Raw genomic sequence first — 20,212 nt, 5'->3', positions numbered from 1 at the left:
CTGCCAAACATAGTGAAAAGTAGGCTCCCAAAAGTCTAAAAATATCTTCTGAGATTGATATAATATTCTTCTTTGATGACAGATATTTTGTTCCATTAGAGTAAAATAAAGTTGGGTCGGAAAACACACCTGACTCACACGTTATTGTGACCGTGAACAAGCATATTTTTCTGCCGGGGTTTTTTGATATGATTTTTAACTGAAGCGTATATATCTCTAGAAAAAAAAAAATCTAGCTTTTTTTGTCGAACTGAGCTGAACAGTAAAACATTCATTATGATAAACACATTCATGAAATTTTATCATTGTCTTCGTGATGCGTTAGCACATTCATGAAGCGTTGCTTTTGGCAATTTGAATGTCTGGGTTCTCTTTGACTGGAACTTTCTTTTACACTGAAGAAAAAAAATAAAGTCTGTTTTTTAAAAGAAAACGATTCGTGGATCTTACAATAAAGTGTGCAGCGGAAAGGGTGCCTGCTTCAAGCTTTCTTTTCCAGAGCCTTTAGAAGAACAGCATTGGGATTGAAGCTAAAAACATTTGCATTCTCTTAAAGAGCCGAAAATTGGTAAATGATAATACAGTTGCCTCAATGGGATTTTAATATGAAAATCAAAACTAATAACTGTTGATAGCCAATAGTGGTAGTTGTGATTGAAATTAAAATTCGCTGTATTAAGGAGGTTTGTTTTAAGCGGAGACGATCATTAATTTTTGGAGTTAGCTTACGTCTGCCAATTTGCTGCGCCCTTGTATGTTTGATTAACAACCGCCGAAATTAAGAACCGATGAAAACAACCCACACGACAGACGGGAAAAGAATTAACGACGACCAGACACAAGGAAAACAAGAGCACAGCAGTTGTTTCCTAACAAGCCGTTATTGTCAAGTTTGCGAATTTTTAGTTCTGAATTCTTTAGCCCCCCCCCCCCCTCCCCGGGGTATGGAGGGAGGGTTTGTGTGTGTGTGTGTGGGGACTCCCATACAAAAAGACGGGGGTGATCGTGGGAAATTCGTTAAAGGTACCCAAATTCTGTTTGGTGGTAGTGGTCTGAACAAATTTTTACCTCTTACAGGTACTAAATCAGTTGACTGACATTTACTTCTTGTCCTATTTTTTTGGGAGTCTCGCCCCCCCCCCCCCCCCCCCCTTCCTCTCTTTTGCCCCTGGCTCAGCTTTGACCGCAAAAGCGGTCTTAAGTAACTTAATGAGTTCCTGCGATAGTTTAGATTACGATCACAGTTGGAAACAGTTTGGAATGTCAAAGTGACTGTGTCTCAGTGAATTTTAAATACTTAGAGCGATTGTTTCGCACTAAATTCTGATTTAAAAAAAAAAAAAACTGCCCAAAATATTTGACAAAGTTCCCTAAAGTTGCCAAAAAATGAAATGTCTTACAGAGCAAACTACAGAAAATAACACGTGATTTCTTTTTCTTTTAGTTTTAGTCTTTTTTTATATACAATTTTACCACAAAATAAAGTGCTTCCGTAAACAGCTGTCAAGGGTTTTTTTCTGAATATACTCAAATTTTACACTGTACGATTCCACTATCGAAAACCTTACAGAAATGCCATACTACACGGCAGTAAGTGAGGTAATGACACGTGATACCGGACTTGTAAATCGTTACTTCGGCCTTACATGGAATAGGCCATTTCCGAGTTTCTAGTTAAGCCTCATTATGAAAGCGAGGCTAAGTACAAAGTTTCATATTTATTATGAAAATTAGATTTCATTCATATGTAAACAAAACTAGTTTTCATATGAAAAACTTTTCACCTATTGATGGCCTGTTAGATTACTTAGACACATAAGCATTCCCTTTTCCTATCTTCTCGAATGTTTACAGACACTACAAATGTGTCTGCTATAGTTGACGCATTCCTGAATGCTGAAACCCAAGTAATTTGATGTGGTCAGTATGACAGATGAATTTGTCATCTATCATATGAGTCGAGGCTTCGACGTTTCATGTTTACATCTTCTAGGACTGATATCTTAAAAGTGCCGAGAACTTGAGAAGAAATTTTCTCTATACCTTGTGTGTTGCCTTTTCTTGAAAACTGGTGCATGTCCATTCCCCCAGTTTTCACAGGGCCTTTCATTCAGCTTAATACAAGAGAGGAAGAAGGGGTACCTCTCTTGGTTCAGTACGATCGATAAACGAGCCGCGTTAGGGATAGCGCTTCCCCAGATGCTATCGCCTTCAACAGTTTGGGGCTGCTCCTGCGTACCAACCAAAAGGCAACCTAAGGTCTAGCTTCTCTATCGTGCTGTGTCAGTTTCCTCTTTCATGAATTTCAGTTTCACTCTTAGTCAAACTGACTTGAGTCGTCATAAATCAAACATCCTGTTTAGCTTTTACACTACTTTGGTCAGAGTGTTCACTCTCTTCAAGGTTAATATCATGATCACCTTTTCAGTAGTAGAGGCAGCAACAGAAGATAATTGGTTGGGTGTTCTGCGGTTTTCGTCACCACTTCCTCCTTGTTATTTTGACTTATTTCTGGTAGTTTTAACTTTATTACTGACAAATCCTTTGAGTGACGTACTGAATAGTCTTGAAGACAATAGTTGAGTATTGTTTAGTTCAACAGACTTCTTCCCGGTAAGCTCCTTTGTTGGCGATGTTTCGGTATTTCCTTCAGTTTCAATGCAAAATCCGGGCTCTCGGTCGTGGGGTAACAAGTTCCATGTCTTAATGCCTTTGGAACAAATCGCGAAGATGATATTCGAATAACTTGTTAACACTAAAACAAGATAACACGGTATCTGATATTCAACGAAAGTTCAACAAGGAAAGGGCCTCAATTGTAGCATAAATCCAAAAAACACATTAATTTTCCCACGCTTTCATTGGATGAAACACATTACATGGCACAAAATCGGACAGTGGTCGACAGTGGTTATCAGACGATAGCAGCCCTAGGAGTCGTCCAATACGATATCCTATGACAACAACTTTAACAACTTTATTTCATCTTAGTCACAATATTTTATCGAGTCACAACATTTAAGGGACTGGTCCGTCAACAGGTAGCTAGGAATTCCCAATTTAGTGGACCACTCATACACTAGTCGAAGACGATTTAATTGTGCTTTAATTTAAGAAGAAAGTTGAGTAGAAATTGGAATGCACAAATCAAAAAGTTATATCCGTCTTCCGATTTTTTTTAAAAGAAAAGAAAAACACAAACGAACAAAACAAAGAAAGAAAGAGCGGCACATATTTTTTAAGGTCTAAATAAACGGTTCTGATTTTTTTCTAATCAGTGTATAATGAAATCACGAGTCAGCTCGCATTTATTACGCGGGATGCCTTGAGGCAGACCGCGACAACCTTTCGGTAGAGTATCCTTTTTTTTGTCTTCCTCGTGGTCACACATTGTAATTTTTTTTCTGACAATCATGCCCGTGACCCTCGCTAGTCTTTCCTTAAATTAAACGCGCACGTTTCCAAATCAATCAGAGGATAATATTTACACTGAATAAATAAACACCTTCCCCGCATGCTGGTATATATCAACTAAAAAATTGTCCTCAAAATTAATTTTACAAATTTTTGCCCTCGAGGCGAACCGTTCATTTTTCGGACAATCCATACACCAGTCGCTCATTCATCAACTATTTAGTGAGTGATTCACTAAATAGTTGATGAATGAGCACGTCAACATATTTTCAACGTCCTTTAGATCTTTTCTTTCATTTTGATACGTCAAGGATTTTCCTAGTGACAGCTGTGATAATTGGGATTTAACTTCATACCAGTCTTGAGTAATTCGTTGAATCGTATGATGTGGTGCCACCTTTTGGGTCCGTGGACGAAACTTAGCCATTCGAATAGAGCTAATGATCGTTATTTATACAGAAGAATGGATAAAATTATCCTTTTTCTGATAAATAATAACCTATTCCGGACTAAACTGCTCAAACTGACCGCGATTACCTTCAAAGCGGCTCTTGAGTATAATCTTCGGGGGGTCAAGAATGTAGCCTTTTGGGGCCAAACGAAACGTAAAGAGACCTTTGCTATTAAAGATGATCATCCACCATTCCGAGAGAGCAGCGCATTCGGGAATTTAGCCTAAATTAGCAATCTTGATAGCAACCGGTGCGTCCTGTGGGTTTTTCTGCGTTTTTCGTTCTCGCCCAACTTTCGCTCGGCCTGGGAGAGCGAAACAACGCAGTCAGAATCCATTTCCTACACCCGGGGGAGCACACTACGAATTTCGCGATATGGCCTTTCTCCGCAATTATCTTCGTTCTTCGTCCAAAATACTTTGAAGAGTGCAGAGAAGAACACGAGGAGGTGAGAGTTGGCCTGGGACGAGATCAGCCGGGATGTAAGAAATAAAATTATTTATGAACATAAACCTATGTTATGAGTTGTCTCTATTTTTTCGCAGGGATTTTATAAAAGTGAGGGAAACAAGATTCTCGCGCTCACTCGCTTGTTTCCCTCGCTTTATAACCCCTAAGAAAAATAACAGGCTACTTGTAGTCTAACCAGTACACCGTACCTTATCCTTTGTTTGTTTTATGTTGTTTTCTTAGCCTAGCCGCCCCCTCCCCTCCGGAAAAATCGTAGAGAGAGACGACGTCTTTCTTCCCGATTTTTCCGAAGGGGAGGAGGCGGCTGTACACAGGCTGTGTTTTTTCTTTGTTACACGGGTTACTAACTTGTGAATAAAGAAATAAATAAAAGAATGAATGAATCAATCAATCAATCAATCAATCAATCAATCAATCAATAAAAGTAAGAGGTTGAACGAGACGCAATTAATCGATGGAGGATAGATACCTCCGCACCCGTGTTTAGAACCTGATCGCCCCCTCCTTCCCCCCCATCCCGACTCCCACTCTATTCCAACTTCTGCTTCAAAATGTCCAGAAATGCCTGAAAGCGGCTTCCTTTTAAGGCATTAAAAGGATAGCGAAAGAGAAAAACAAAATAACAAAAATAACAAATGAACCAAAAAACAAACAAACAAACAAACAAGGAGGTACATAAATAAATAAATAAATAAATAAATAAATAAATAAATAAACAAATAAATAAACAAATAAATAAATAAATAAATAAATAAGAACACGCAACTTTGGCGTGTCTGCTTTGATATCATGAAGTCAATCGTGGCGCTATGATTTTATTAAGGCTTGTACGCCCGTAGAATGATTATGGCGTTCTGAAAAACCATTTATGACAAAGAGGCATTGAAAAGAGCTTAACTCACATCCCGCCAGCTACACCCAGATCTTGCACATCGTCCGATTGACCGCAAAGGAAAAAGGTCAAAGGAAAATATTCTTGAAAACTGCAACTTTGAATTACGAACAATCTGGATCTTTCCAGGCACCAATCAATCTTTTATCACCGGTTAGAAATCTGAACTCAGGAAAAATGTCTCAGAAAAAAAAATGATAAATAAATAAATTGTAACACGCATTAGCTATAGTTATACAACACGTTATTATAACGGCGGAAATATAACAAAGGTCCGAAACATTCCGTCAGCCATACATGTGTCATCTCTTCTATCAGTGCATCAAGACATCGATCGATAATTTGTTACATTCTCACTAGTCTGGCTACTCGACTCGACGATGTATTTATATAAAGAAGTCATGCGATGTTGATCACCATTAGGTATTAACCGAACGGCCAACCAGGGGGGATAACCCCGATTATAGCGAAACGGGAAACGATCAAGGCGGTTGGACTGCCATATTTGACCTCGCTTTCCATTCCGGAGGAGATTGACGTATTAGTAAGTGTAAACATTGCCTCTGAGTGAAACACAAACCACTGAAGGATTCTAATGTTAACATTTTCAAGCATTTAGTTGCTAATGTGCCATATTCTTCCGAACTTTCCCACGCAAGGCCGAGGACACAAGTCACAGCTTGCGATAAAACGTTCGCCGCAGTGGAATGAGGATTCATCGCCGCTTGCTTTGCCCGGTGGCTTTGGGGCTCGTCGTTCTGCTGTTTACCACGAAAGCAGGTAAGCCTTCTTTCGGTTTGACTCGTTATTTTGCATCGTAAATGAATCCTTTTGCTGCTATGGACAGGCAAGGTACTTGTACGTCGAATCAAAAGAATTTTTCATATTTCTCTGACACGCTCCAACATTCCCTTTTATTTATTAATAGTTTCATTGTATGTCTCCGATTTCTGCAGTGTCTGCCTCAGAACACAAAAATCCGTTGTGCGAGCAAATGCTTACACGGATAAAATTATCATTTTATTACTACTCTAAGTCCCGTTTACCTCTTTTATATTTTATAATAGTGCCCTGTTGTCTCTCGAGTCTAAAACATTTATTGTCGCAAAACATACCTGACATTGCTCTTCCAGATAAAAGCCACTTCTTTTTCGATTGGTGGCGTGCCATACTGTTTCAATCCTTTGGCTCAAACATGTCCCTTGACCTCTCGTCTCCGACATAACGCAACTTCAATCGATCATTAAACGCAGATAACAGCTTCAGGTCTTTTAATGAGAAGAAATTCGTGTTCATCACTTTCGTATCAACGCTGTAAGATCTGCATCGCCTATCGCGCGTAATCATTGTCATTTAGTTGGTGGTTTATACAAAAAGCGTTGAATATCAATCCACCAGTGCAGTACGGCTGGCTTATCTTGCCTTGATCTAAGAGTTGTATACAGCTAGACATCGCCTTGATTGTTATCAATTGTTTACCATAGCGTGAGTCACGGATTTGCTGCTAACACGCTTTAGTTTATCTGAGTTGTGGACGACGCCATTAGTTATCGAGAGTGCTTAGAGTTAAACTTTACTGTAATTGAAAAAAGTAGATGTTTGAAGGCCTCTGTCCGGCAATTGAGAGCGACCACTCGAGCTCTGGACGCGGATGGTTGCATGATTAAACGGCTATGTTCTAGCGATTAGTGATTTATTTTGATCTCTCTTTATTTCTCTAGTTTGACTCGATTTTAGTCGAAATAGAGAGCGTAAGCGAGGACATATTTTGCCATAAGACTAATCCTTCGGTGGATAAGGGTGAAGTGGAATCCACTCATCGAAGCACGTGCATTGTGAAACTCTGTCAATGTGTGTCGTGCTTTCCGCCAGTCTGTCACACAACTGACATTCGTTCCTCTCTCTACGTACCGGCACCTCAATTAAACATCTACAGTTCGTCAAATATTAAAATATATTGAACATTCTCTCTGCTCCATGGAGACCAAAGATCGCGCTTGCAATCGTTTCCTTTTTATTATAAAAATGCGTCTCCAACATAAACATTTTGGATGATTTGGAGTGCTTTATTTGTTGTTTACATTTATTCCCTGGGGTTCGAACACTGGTGTACAGTCGACAACATCCCAATTTTAGTACACCACGGAACAGTTGCTCGAGTCCGTATCGTAAAGTGCGAGTACTGCGTGAATTGTGCACAGATGTAATAAGAAGTGAACCATTATTTGGTGTTAGTATTACTAAGACGTCTGAGAGAGATAAAATTGATAATTCGGGTAGAAATTGGATTTTCTGGCTTTTTTTTTTCATTAAAGGTCGACGATAACACCATGATCTGGCAACAAAAGACCTCACAAAAGGGCGAAAGCTTTGCGGACGAGTTATCCGACCATTCCTCACAAAATAACACGTCAATTTTTGTATTGATAACGCGACATATTTGTGTTTCCGTTCGCAAGTCATACTCACTGGAGTGCACCACCCAAATTTCGAGGATATCTTCGTTTTTTCTCGATGCATATGATGTCCAACAACGGAAACGATCCTAGACCACCCTTTCTAACGAATCTGATTACCCTCATTGGTTTCCATCGTAATTGTAAATTAATATCGCATTAGAAACACCTTGGTGGTAAACAAGTTGACTCCGTAATCAATACGAGACCTTTGTTGAGATGACGACAAAAGAGTCATTCTGATTACACAAATGCCTGTTTCATAAACGCTACTGGTAAAATGCTTGCTCGATTTTTTACAGCGCTGTGTGCACCTTGCATTTTGCCGCATAGACGGATGTTTACGTTTAGAAGGTCATGACAGCTGTCCCGACCTATGTTTTTAATACGGCGGGACAAGATGATCTGAAACAGTGGCTTTTCTTTTTACAACCGCTAGGCGAAATTCCAGAGATCGAATTACAGGTCTAAACGCTATTGGTGTCTGTTCAGAAGTTTGTTTTGCCATCAGGAATACCCGACGATGCGCAACCTGGTGGTACTTGTGGCAACCATATTTATCGATGAAGGAAGGCTGCGTCTAATGCGTTTACTGTTAATTGGCTTCGTGGATTTCTGCCCATTTTCATTAAAATAAGCAATTCTTGTTGTCTTTTAAAAAGTCTAGCTTTATCATGCACGCGGCATTCTCAGCCAAGGCAGGGTCTTTATATTTCGGATTGTTTATGGAAGCATGTTCTGCCCACGTGGGCACAGCGGTCGAGTCTGGTTTTCAAAGAAAACGCACACGATTTAAAAACTGAATGGGATTAGCGCTTGATTTGGCTACCTAATTAACTAAGCAGATGACACCGGTTTTTTTTTTTTTTTTTCTTCTTTCGACTGGCGAGCCATTGCTAAAAATATTTTGCCCCGTTTTTTCACCCCGGCTCTTTTAAAGCTTTTGTAAACTTCTTTACTCCTTTTTTCAGTATTTGACTAAGCTTCTGCGGTCGAATTTTTTTCAATAGTTCATTGCATAGCAACGTCTCTGTGTTATTTCGTTTCATCAAGTCCTACAGTTAAAATGTTTTCATGTGAAACGTTTAATTTGTGCTTTATTTTAAGTGAACTCAGTGATATACCGCAGTCAGACGCGTTTATATTATTGCCCTTAGTAACGCATCGGCACATTTTTTGACAGCTGGTGTGCAGTACCACAAGTACAAGATACATTGCGATCATCTGAATAAATGTTTAGAAGGTTTTTATCTCAGTTGATATGTGTCGTTTACTTTCGCGACCAGCGAACAGCCTGTTTCAGTGATTTGTCGCTTACGAGAATTCATTCTAGTTACGGCCAAATTCCCGAGGTGATCGCTTACGAGAGCTTCGACTGTACTGTACTGTCGGAAAAACTGCTAGAGTCGAGGAAGACTCTTTCAATTTTTTTTTCTTAGACGTTGATAAATATCTCAATTTCTTTTCAAAAGTCGCTTCCGGCTTTTTACAGTTGTCCGCTCCTGTTTTATTCCACTAGAGACACTGTTATGGAAATTCACTCTAAAATATAAAAGAAACCGGTAGTGTGTTTTGGTTTTGCGGGGTCAAATATTGTTTACTTTTTAACGTCATGTTTGCTATTAATTATCTCATGAGTACATCAGTTCCGCCGACCACTCTAGTGTCAAAACAATTCCAATAAAAGAGTTGAAAGCTTTGTAGTTTACCTCAAAAGAGTTTGGAAAAGAAGCAAACAGGAAAGTTGTGAGAAATAACAAAGGAAGTATTTTGGGCAAGACTTCGGAATAACAGCAGTCTTAAGTAGAATGCTAGTTTACATAATTTTATTGTTTCTTGTCTCGTAGAAAAAAAATAGAAAACAAACCTTTCTGACTATAAAACGGACAAAGAACTGCTCAATGGTTCCTTTTATAGTGATCTGTTTTGAATGTTCATGTCTTAGGGTTTCAAACAGACTCAAAAGTTGTACAATGTGATTTGCAAACAGGGCCATAGAAGCTTTGCAAACTAGTCAACATCCAGTTTGAATGGTCACAGTCACAGTTAATTGACGGATGGGTTATAAATCTTCAAAGTTGATAACAATGGTGCTGCAATTTATGCTGGAAGGGCCGCGACCATGCACGCTCGTTTGTTTTAACGATCGCACTATAGCTGAGATCAATATATCTTAACAGTCACGTTTCTATTGATCAATTGTTCACCATACTTCAAATGAGTTAAAAGCAGTTAGTTGTGGTTTGTGCACGCTCAAGGCCAAAAATGCTAACGCTGAAGAGCATCTACGCAATGGAAATAATGTGATGGAATTTGTTAAGCCTGGTGAATAATTGAGAATGATGTATTGATCAGTAAATGACACAGGCATACTCGGAAAAAAATCCAAGTGCTCCTGTCAGGAGTTGAACCTAAGACCTTCCGATTACTTGTTCGGATGAGATATAAAATATAAATGTTTGTCCGGCTTCAAACTTTGGTCACAATTAAGGACTTGATTAACAGCCTAATATGGACTAACTAGAAGAACCAGTGGACTTAATGCACATCCATAAAAGCCTCACAGAAAGAGTAGTCGAACGCTGTCCAACGTTATAACGGTCTTGGTCTGGTCGTATTGTATTGAGGGGAGAAGACTAAACAGGACTGCTTGGGAGGCTAGTCTTGGTCCCGAACTAAGCAATGTACCTCCTAAAGTTGACTTACTTCAATAATGCTGGCAACACGTTAATACGGACACTTTCTCTAACCTGAAAGACGTCTTTAATTATACATTTTAACTGTAATGCTGGTATTGCGTTACGATTTCACGAGTCAGTCATCATGGTCTGTCGATAAGCGATAACCTTCAATTTCGATTTTTATGTTTAACTAATCGTTTTAGTACCAAAAAAAAAAAAAAAAAAGTCATCTGGGGTCATGCCCTAGTCTCTTTACGTGTGTCTGGATTGTATTGTTTTTGCACGCTTCTGTGACGAAAGTTACATCGCCAGTCTGTAGTGGTAAACAGAGAAAAGCGGATTTTAAAACTACAATGGAGGAAACGAACAATGGTCACATTTTTCTTTGGCGTACGGTATCAACAGTAATTAGTCGATTAAACGGATTAATGCAAAGTAAACAGCCTTTCATTAAGGCAATTGACGATTTACGCGCTTACACCGCAAGACTGCATTAGGACCAAGTCTAGTTGTATGATAACAAAACACAAAAGTTAAAATAAAAGCATAGTCTCTTTGGTAAGGTCTGTTTTTTCCGCACAGTCATAAAGATTTGTTTTGGAAGGCGCCGTCCAACAGAAATCTGAGTATCTCGTACTATCCCGAGATGCGCAGAACGCGTATGTGCAGTATTAAAGGGAGGCACCCTTCTTAAACGGACTTATAACAGAGAGATTAAAATTGCCAAGCCCACCTAAGTTCCGATAGTAGCAATCCGTTCAGATTAGTCTTTTCAGATTAAGATGTGTTTTACCATAGACCGATATGTCTTGATAAACCCCAAAGTTACCCACTTGGCCTCTTTGTGGAGTACATTATTTATACTCGTATCGTGTTTACAGGGAGTTTTTCGGGTGGTTGTTACTATTTCTTCGGTATTTGCCTGCAAAAATTGTCAAATTACGGGGCGCTGCTTCTTTAGAAACTTTCCGTTATCACGCACTTAACAAACACCTGCATAATTTGCATACCATTTTTAAACTCTTGGCAGGGTAACCCTTTTATGCGGTGTGTGAGTATGGTGGATTTTTGTGTCGTTCTGTACTGGTGAGTTAAATGGAGTAGAGAGTATACACTGGGGAAATCGCATATGAAGGCCAGGCATGCAAGGGTCCAATAGATGGGCTTTCAAGCATCTGCATTTAAACAGATGTCTTATAAAATTGTTTACTAATAAAGGAGAAACTACATTGGTGCTCGAAACGAGTCCGACGTCATATAGACCTTATGTATAGCGGATATCAGGCTGTGGTTTGTCTCATTCAAGGGCCTGTGTGTTGTCAGGGTATACACATAACTGACAGGGATATGTAAGGAGAGCTTTGATCGTTCCTCCAGCAAGGTTCTGAAGAAAACTCTGCTCTTCTTCATGGGATGATCGCTGTGTAGCCTACACTAACACCTAAACCCCGAACATCTGAAGGTTTAGGGAATGTTCTTTTTCTCGTGAAGGGGTCTGAAGAATGAATTACTTTGACAGTATCGGAAGCTAATGCATCACAAGAGAGTCGACTCTCCTGCTGATAGCAAATGCCTCTTGACCTCTATTTCAAGTGTTATTTACTAAGTCTTCACGAAAGGTTCCGTGATATTTGTTTCCTAAGAAAGTGGAACTGGCAAGATTTCCAGGCCTCGGTAAATAGAAATGTTTGCATTAAAAACTAGGTTTTTTATTTTGGAGCTAAGATTTCCCGTTGATGTGTCTTAATCTTAATTTTAATTTCAATGTGACAAATAGTTCAGTTGCCCAACATGCGTTTAACAATCCTCCGAACAGTGCCTTTTGTGACATATGCTGTGGCCCTGCCAACATTAAAATCAATGTAAAATGCCTGGCGAGAGGCTGAACGAAAAGCTTTATACAGGGAATCTCCACTTTGAGGTCCAAACCCTTACCCTTTTATATACCATTTTTGACGGAAAAAGTAACCCTTTTGTATAAAGTTCCATAGAAAATGGTACTCCTCTCACCTACGGTAGAAGGACTGTATTTTTTTCGGTTGTTCTGTTCAAGGTATTTTAAAAGCCCTTTTGGATACCTAAATGACACTTTTCCCTACCATTTTCTATAATTTAACTCGTGATATCCCTATCCTTTTATATACCTAAACCTCCAGCCTGAAAAAGCGGAGCTTACCCGTTTACTCTACTATAGGGAGTCCTTCCCGCCTCGGGGATGAAATGCCCAAAATACTTGTTAATTTCCAAAATTTAAACGTAGACGTTATTTCTTTATCTTGTGTACAGATTAAATTCTTCGGAACAAATGGTTAATGGGTACTATTTAATGTGACATTATGGTCTGATAGCCCTTGTACTGTAGTGATACTGTGTGCAATTAATAGAAATAACACATTAATGTGTTTTTAGGGTTTGCTTTGCCGAGATGTAGCGGCCATCAATTCGTATTCTGGCAAATTTCGCAATATTTCTAAAGAATCATCCGCTCCTGCTCGTTGGATATGTGATGATTATAGCCAACTTGGCGATATGCGCCATGTTTACCATTAGACGTATCATATCCGGCGCCTATACTCTTGGTATGATAGTTAACTATTGAATGGTGATATTCTTATCTCAAGCCAGGTTCTTGTCTTGCCCATGTGCTTATCTGTTATATTATTCTGCATTCGGATATTTTATTCCACAACCGTTTATCACATGCAATATCAGGAACAGGAGATGTACGTAACACCCCTGATGAATGATCGTTAATGAAAGTTGTTATCGTATAAAGCAGGTCAAATATGTGGTAAATTGTCGTTTGACAAAAGTTATACTCGGTCAAGATAAACTGAATAACCAAACAAATATTTGGTTTTACTGAGTTGATAAGGAAATTTGAACGTCGTAAAGAGTTTCGGCCAGAGCTGACTTTTTGAGTGTTGGCCTTTTGTCAGAGAGAATCCGCTCTGACGAAGGCACGTTTTCGTTGGCGTTGCAGGACGGCAGTGTCAATCAAATTTTGGCGGGACATTTATTAGTTCATTCCTCTGTGTCAGTACGACGTATCTGTAGTCAGTATTGTACAATCTTTTACAAATTCTATCGTTGAGCTACAGGTCCACAGCTTTGCGTTTGGTAAATATTTTCGTATCTGTGCTGCGTTATGCCGAGTTTACGCATTTTTGTTCTGTTTTCTTATTCATTACGTCATCACCGTTCCGTTACTTTATGCATATATGTAATTAACCTTTCGTTTCATGTGTCATCAAATGTCACCAAGTTCTAAAGCTATCGTTGTGAGTAAGCGATGCAGGGAAGTTCCGGTGAGTTTGTTTCTCTGCTGGTTATGCATGATCCATTGTGTGTGTGTTTTTTTCCAGGAAAGGCGGCAGAGCACAGAAAACCAAGACAGATCGAAGGAGATTTCGATGAGTTCGACGATTTTGACATCCCAGGTATCTATTATTAAAAAGTTTTGGATCCTCTGTCTATTTGAACATGACAGTGGGCAAATTCGAAAGCCTGAGCTACTTTGGCAGCTGTGCATAGCTGTGCACAAATTAACAAATATTTCGTATAGTTATGTATAGTTTGACTTTTAATACTTGTAATACCCCATTGCATCTTTTGTAAATAGTTCTAAACAATGTGATCTTGAGTTGATTTGACTATCATCGATCAGTCAGCTCACTTAACAAATGCTAGGTTTGGAAATCTTGGAAAACGAATACATGGGACATGGTACAATTTTTCTCTTTTTTCCTGTTTGAGTTTCTTCGTCAAGAACCTGAACTGATATGCCGCCTAAATTCAATAGGCCATTTCACAGTTGTGTGCTTAGTGACTTGGTCTTGGATTGGAAGCGAGGCTGGGGGTGACCTTGTTTTGATACAAACCTCACTGCTTTTCATATGTAGATCATGCTGTTCTTATGCTTCCTAGTTTGCATAAACATATGAAAAACAGTGAGGTTTGTATCAAACAAGGTCACCCCCAGCCTCGCTTCCAATCCAAGGCCAAGTCACTAAACACACAACTGTAAAATGGCCTATTGGCCGTCAACGAAACTGACTGGCACGAGTCAATTTTCCATTCTTTGCGATGGATTCAAGCATTGATTTCGTCACCGATGCACCGTTTTAGGCAATGTCATTCGCAGTGACCTGCAACCTTTGTTATTTTTTGTTGGAAAGATTTAACTGTCAATAGTATTCGAAGGGGAGGGGATGGGTGCAAAGGTAAGAAAAATGACGACAGTCTTACCTACCTGCTTGCCTGCCTACCTACCTACCTACCTACCTACCTACCTACCTACCTACCTACCTACCTACCTACCTACCTACCTACCTACCTACCTACCAGAGCTGTAGACCTAGACATTTCAATTTTTCTCGGTTTTTGTCGGAAGTCAAGTACAATTCCATGTACTAGGCTGCTTGCGATTGCCGTATTTTGTGATTATCTTTACAGACTGTTTTCGTTTGTTTGTTTATTTGCTTTTTCTCTAGGATCATGTCCACAGGGATGGATAGGAGACGAAGGATCCTGCTATTTACCTTATGCCCACGGCGCAACTTGGCAAGAAGCTGAAGATACCTGCAAAGAAATCGATGCACACTTAGCTCTCTCCAGGAGTGCTTCAGAAAATGAATTTATTGCTGTAGAAGTAGGCAGGCCAGAGTCTAGAGTCTGGATAGGTTTGCGACGAAAAGAAGGAGAATTTGTATGGAGCGACGGCCATAAGGCTGATTATACGAATTGGGGCAACGGTGAGCCCAAGGACGCTTCAGTAAGCGGTAGAGATTGTGTTAGTCTGCTTCCAGAAGACATTTTCTATTCGTGGGAAGTGACAAAATGCGACAGTTTGCAAGCGTTCATTTGTGAGAGAGGTAAGTAGGCTACCTTATTTTGCTACAATCGAAACCCGTTTACCAAAGATCGTGATTTAAATGGCACTTTTGCGAAGTGTCTGCGTTGAAAGTGTTCTGTAAAACCTAATTGACATGGACAAATCAATGGACACCCTTCCCACGGTCCCGACAGTATCCATAGCGGGTTCGACAGATTCAAGCGCCTTCAACGAGGGGTTTGACGTACGTATGTTGTGCTTTTGACTACGATGACTACGATTACTATCGGGATGCGCCGAGAAAATTCTTCAGAGGGACCATGTGGGCCCGTTGTTTTTCAGCTGTTCCATCCATTAGGAGAAACTTCGAGTAGTGGTTAATATACATTTGGCATTGAATTCCATTGAGTCCCATTCAGAGCTGTGTATCGTGACTCAGTGGAAGCGTCTCTGTTAGCTCCTGTTCAAACGTATACGTTTTCTTTCTTTTTCATCTGAAACGGATAAATTTGTAAGGTTTTGCCTTCTGTCCAAAATGTGGACGATTGGAAAGTTTTGAAAATGCAGCGAAAACGGAAATTAAAAGATAAAACACTGCTCTTTTACGTGTAGTGGATGATTTTTTACACGATGTAGAATTCCATTCACAAGCAAACTACATCGTAAACAGATTACCCAAAACGACAAAAATGGGAGTTTCAGAGGCACATCCACAGAGTGGCGCTTTCGCTTGCCTTTGCGTCCCACGTGTGAACCAGAAATACGTCACCCCTAAAGTCGCGTCATGATTTCGGCCCAAAGAATGAAATCCACATACATGACCCGGCTAGATTCATCTTTAAAGAAGCCGTCTGTCCTGTATACTCAGACCTTTTCCAAGAAGCAAATAGAAATTTTCAGTATTACGGTATTGTTACATGACAGCATTTCGTTCGCCTTGCAACGCAACGCCGTTGCGAAAAACATTGTGGATAAAATTGCACGTGTTACACTTTTATTCGCAACTTGTCTCGCATTAAAAACTGAGTTGCAAATTGTAGGAAAAGTAGATTAGTCCTCTACTTTTTGTAACGCTGCAAAATATATTGCAGCGTGTAATGTGTTTTCTGCAACTTGCAGCTCTATATTTTCGTCAGCGTTGCGTTGTGTGTTGCAGAAAAATATTGCCTTGCACAACGGCGCCTTTTGACTATCTGTATAGCGTCCAGGACACGGGTGCTAAAAAAAGCGGCCTGCGCTCGGAGGAGACGTCTGCGCGCAGACAGCAAAATCATCAAAACTCACGGAGGTATCTGTAATACTAAATACCACCACGGGTGGCCTTAATCTTTTGGAGACCGAAGATCTCATACTCTGCAATCACAGTACGACTTCTCAAACTAACGCTGCCGGTGACGTGGCGAGTCTTGGAATCTAGTAGCATTTAATGCGGCATATATAGTGTGCAACAACAATAAATAGAGTATTTGTGTTTCGAATACTTTGTTGTTTTAAACGGGAAGATTGCTTCATAACTCTTGTTTACTCGGTTGTTACTGTCCAGATGCGATTGATAAGCAATGACATCTACAGGAATTATTTGGATTTTTTCTTTGTCTCTTTTGCGTCAGTGATCTTCAGTGTCAACTCGATTCACATGTTTCACCTTACTATGCCCAAGGCAGCTCCGATGTGTTTTAGTGAGGGCCGGTCAACAGCCTCCGTTGTTAGCCTGTTTTATTGATTATAAACGATTCATGCGTTTATTTCTCAACTTACTCTTATTCTTTCCTCCTTACTTTGTTATCACACTATATTACTTGTTGTTATTTACCGCCATTTATCCAATGCGTATCTATTATCTGATGTACTGCAGTCACTATATAGTGAGATACCATACACATGCCACGCGCCATCCATTCTTCTACATTGACATTTTTCTTTCTTAAAAAGCATATACTACGATACATTTGCTTCCGAAATAGAAAATGTAACAGGTTTGGACGTAGAGGGAGAACTGATCGAAGTCACTGAAGAACCATCCGTCAAAGATGGAGACAAAGACATCACGCACAAGCCTTTGAAGACAGCTGTAGTAACTTCTCCTAAAGACGTTTCGACGGAGGCACCAACTGATGTCGGTGCAAAATTGGAGGATAAGTGTTCTTCTGGATCACATGACTGTTCAACGAATGGTACATGCATACCTCTGGAGGGCTCGTTCGACTGCGAATGTAACGCTGGCTTCGAAGGGGATGGCAGGATATGCGCCGGTATGTTTGTACACATGTTTTGTATTCTCTTATAGAGAGTAGCTGTCGACTGTTGTGATTGTGGCCTTTGATTATGAAAGAGGAAAAGAATATATGCAACGATTAAATGGTACCTGCAATTTGCATAATTGCTGTTTTAAACTCTATTATTTTACAGCTCTATTATTTTTACATTAATTGAAACGAAATGCCATATAACTGTACAATACTGAAATAATTCAATTGTATATGTATCCACATGCGACCTAAATCACCATACACTATTAGTTAATAAGAGTGATCTCTCATCTGAGGGAGATCAACGAGAGTCTTTCCTGGATGATGGAATCACATATCGGGTTTTTTGTCAACAAAGTTATGTTCTCCTCTTTTTCTGTTGCAGATATCAATGAATGTGAAAATGGTTATAACGACTGTCACTTCAATGCGACCTGCACCAACGCACCTGGCAGCTATCACTGCGAGTGCAAGGAGGGATTTGCTGGCAGTGGAAAGCTGTGCGAAGGTAAGGACTCAGTGAAACGCCAGTAAACAGAGTCGATCGATATTTAGTATATTTTTTTGACCTGAGTAACTTTAGGGTCAATGGAACCTTAAGATGCTTCAATTGAACCTTTTTAAAATTGTTCCGTGAATAGTCTTCCAAAAAAAAAAAAAAATCCCAATTGGGATACAAGCTGTTGGAATAACTTTGGATAAGGATGGCTTTACACGTAGTCTGAGTCACAAGAAATTTACCGTGTGGGTGCTAAATTCCGGTTTCTGTAGCATAAAGCGACTAAGTAGCCTCCACCCCACCCCTGGGATGGGATGGGATGCTGGTCCATCACGGGATATCCAACATGAATCGACTGAGGAGTATCACCACTCACCCCAGTCCAGCACTGGAAACCCAGCAAGAAGCTAGTCCATCGCAGGGTACCATTCATGACGTCTCTAGAGGTATTACTCTTGCCCCTGAATGAGACACACGTCTCTCCCAGGATACCCAGCATGTAAAGGCTAGGAGTATTTCTACTACTTATGATAGTCCATCGTAGAGCCAATGCCAGTATTTCTGGACGTGGACAACCTTATAAGACCTCTCCCTTACAAATTTGTAGTTGGTTTCATTTAACCAAGTCTTTTGGCTTAAAAAATAAAAGTGACTTTAGTATTTCTCCCTGAAAGGTAGAGAAGTTGCTCATTTTTTAAACTTTAATATGGCCAATACAACATAAAAAAGCGTCACCCCCTCTCCCACCCACACTCCCTCCTCAAGGAGCGAAAACCTAACAAGTTTTTTTTGTCCTTGGTTAAAGTGCCCATAACGGAATTTTTTTTATTTTCTCATCTAAATCTAAACGTCATCCTAAGAACTTCAGTGAAAAAATTTTTCGATTTGCATTAAACACGAATTTTTAATGACTTTTATAAGATGTTCAAATTGCCCGCCATTTTGGCCCACCATTCGCATTAGTCTCCTCTCGGTTTAGCAAGAGCTGTGACGTACATTTAGGAACACGTGACTTCAGCCTTTCTCTGAATCTCACTGAAAACAAGTCGCGGTATTTCTGCACGTTTCTCGAAAATGCCAGAAAGATGTGTTGCAGGGAAATGTGGAAACATCAGACACGAAGCGAATGGAATAAGCATGCACAGGATTCCTTTCTTTGGCACCACATGCCCGCAAAGACTGAGGAGGCGAAAGAAATGGATCGATTTTATGCTGGAGCGGAGGAAGATGTGGACACCTGGAAAGACCTCGTCCTTGTGCTCGATGCACTTCAATGACGAGGATTTCGCAAGGCTGATGAATTCAGGTTTAAACTTAAAACGTGAACTGAAGTAGGATGACATCGGCGTTTGTGTTTGTCCTTCAAAACATGCTAAGCGAAAGGAAGACGAAGACCAAGAGCCACCTTCGAAGAGGAGCAGGGAAAAGCGAATGGTAAGCTTTCGATAAATATTCACACCCGCTTGTGACATTCTAAGCGTTGTAACCTTCTGAGGTTTATAGTTTGACCTCACTGTTAACTCAGTCGCAGGTTTTATAAAATATGGCGTAATTGTTTTGGTATATATTCTCATAGATTGTGAGAACCGCGAAGTTTCGTTGAGACCAAGCTCTCAAAAAATACTAGCACAAATTCTTGCACTGATGTATATAGATCGATGCGAGAACAGTCGCACTCGGCGAACACAGAAAACATTGTAAACCACGATGTAGATAAGGTAGATAAACTGCAGCAAGAATTCAACGAGCTCAAACAAATATTGTACACACATGTGTTGCAGAATTCTGCAAACAATAAAAATGTTGAAAAGTATAACAGTGTTATCTCTGAAAACCTAACTACCACAACGGGGGTTCAAAATAAAAAGGGCACAAAACAAATAACAAGCGCAAAGAGCGCAGAAAAAAATTGGCTAAAAAACCGATTGAGACACAAAGGAGAAAAACACGAGAAATTTATAATTTTTTCAAACCAACAACTTAGCGACAGCCTGTTAGCGTTATTTCTAAAGGGCTCAAATTTGTCCCGACAACGGTGACAGACGCGAATTTTATTAGACGCCAACTCTTCTTAGACTTCGAACATTTCGCAAGACGTATGCGCCTAAAAGATACAATGGATTTCGTAAACTTTATAGGAAAGACCAAGGTCTCTCAAGATACTATCTTAGTATCAATGGATGCAACAAGCTTGTATACAAATATACCACAGGAGGAGGGAATTACAACAGTATGCAAAGCATACGAGGCACTCCACAGCAATA

At 39.9% G+C, this 20,212-nt stretch overlaps 1 protein-coding gene across 4 annotated transcripts in view; it reads left to right on the top strand.

Moving 5' to 3' along the window:
* The first annotated feature begins 5,566 nt into the window (after nt 1-5,566).
* The window catches only part of LOC146471294 (uncharacterized), a 130,782-nt gene continuing 116,136 nt past the window's right edge, over nt 5,567-20,212 (top strand). For all 4 annotated transcript variants that reach the window (XM_085120980.1, XM_085120979.1, XM_085120978.1 and 1 more), the window contains exons 1-6: nt 5,567-5,773; nt 5,889-6,009; nt 13,732-13,806; nt 14,860-15,240; nt 17,165-17,452; nt 17,835-17,957. In XM_085120980.1, the coding sequence (XP_084977106.1) occupies nt 5,937-6,009; nt 13,732-13,806; nt 14,860-15,240; nt 17,165-17,452; nt 17,835-17,957 (940 nt within the window). In that variant the 5' untranslated portion in view covers nt 5,567-5,773; nt 5,889-5,936. The remainder of the gene's footprint in view (nt 5,774-5,888; nt 6,010-13,731; nt 13,807-14,859; nt 15,241-17,164; nt 17,453-17,834; nt 17,958-20,212) is intronic.

Source organism: Pavona decussata, unplaced genomic scaffold, assembly GCF_977016875.1.
Source record: "Pavona decussata unplaced genomic scaffold, jaPavDecu1.1 SCAFFOLD_105, whole genome shotgun sequence".
Classification (NCBI taxonomy): domain Eukaryota; kingdom Metazoa; phylum Cnidaria; class Anthozoa; order Scleractinia; family Agariciidae; genus Pavona; species Pavona decussata.
This window is presented reverse-complemented; position numbering and strand designations above follow the sequence as displayed.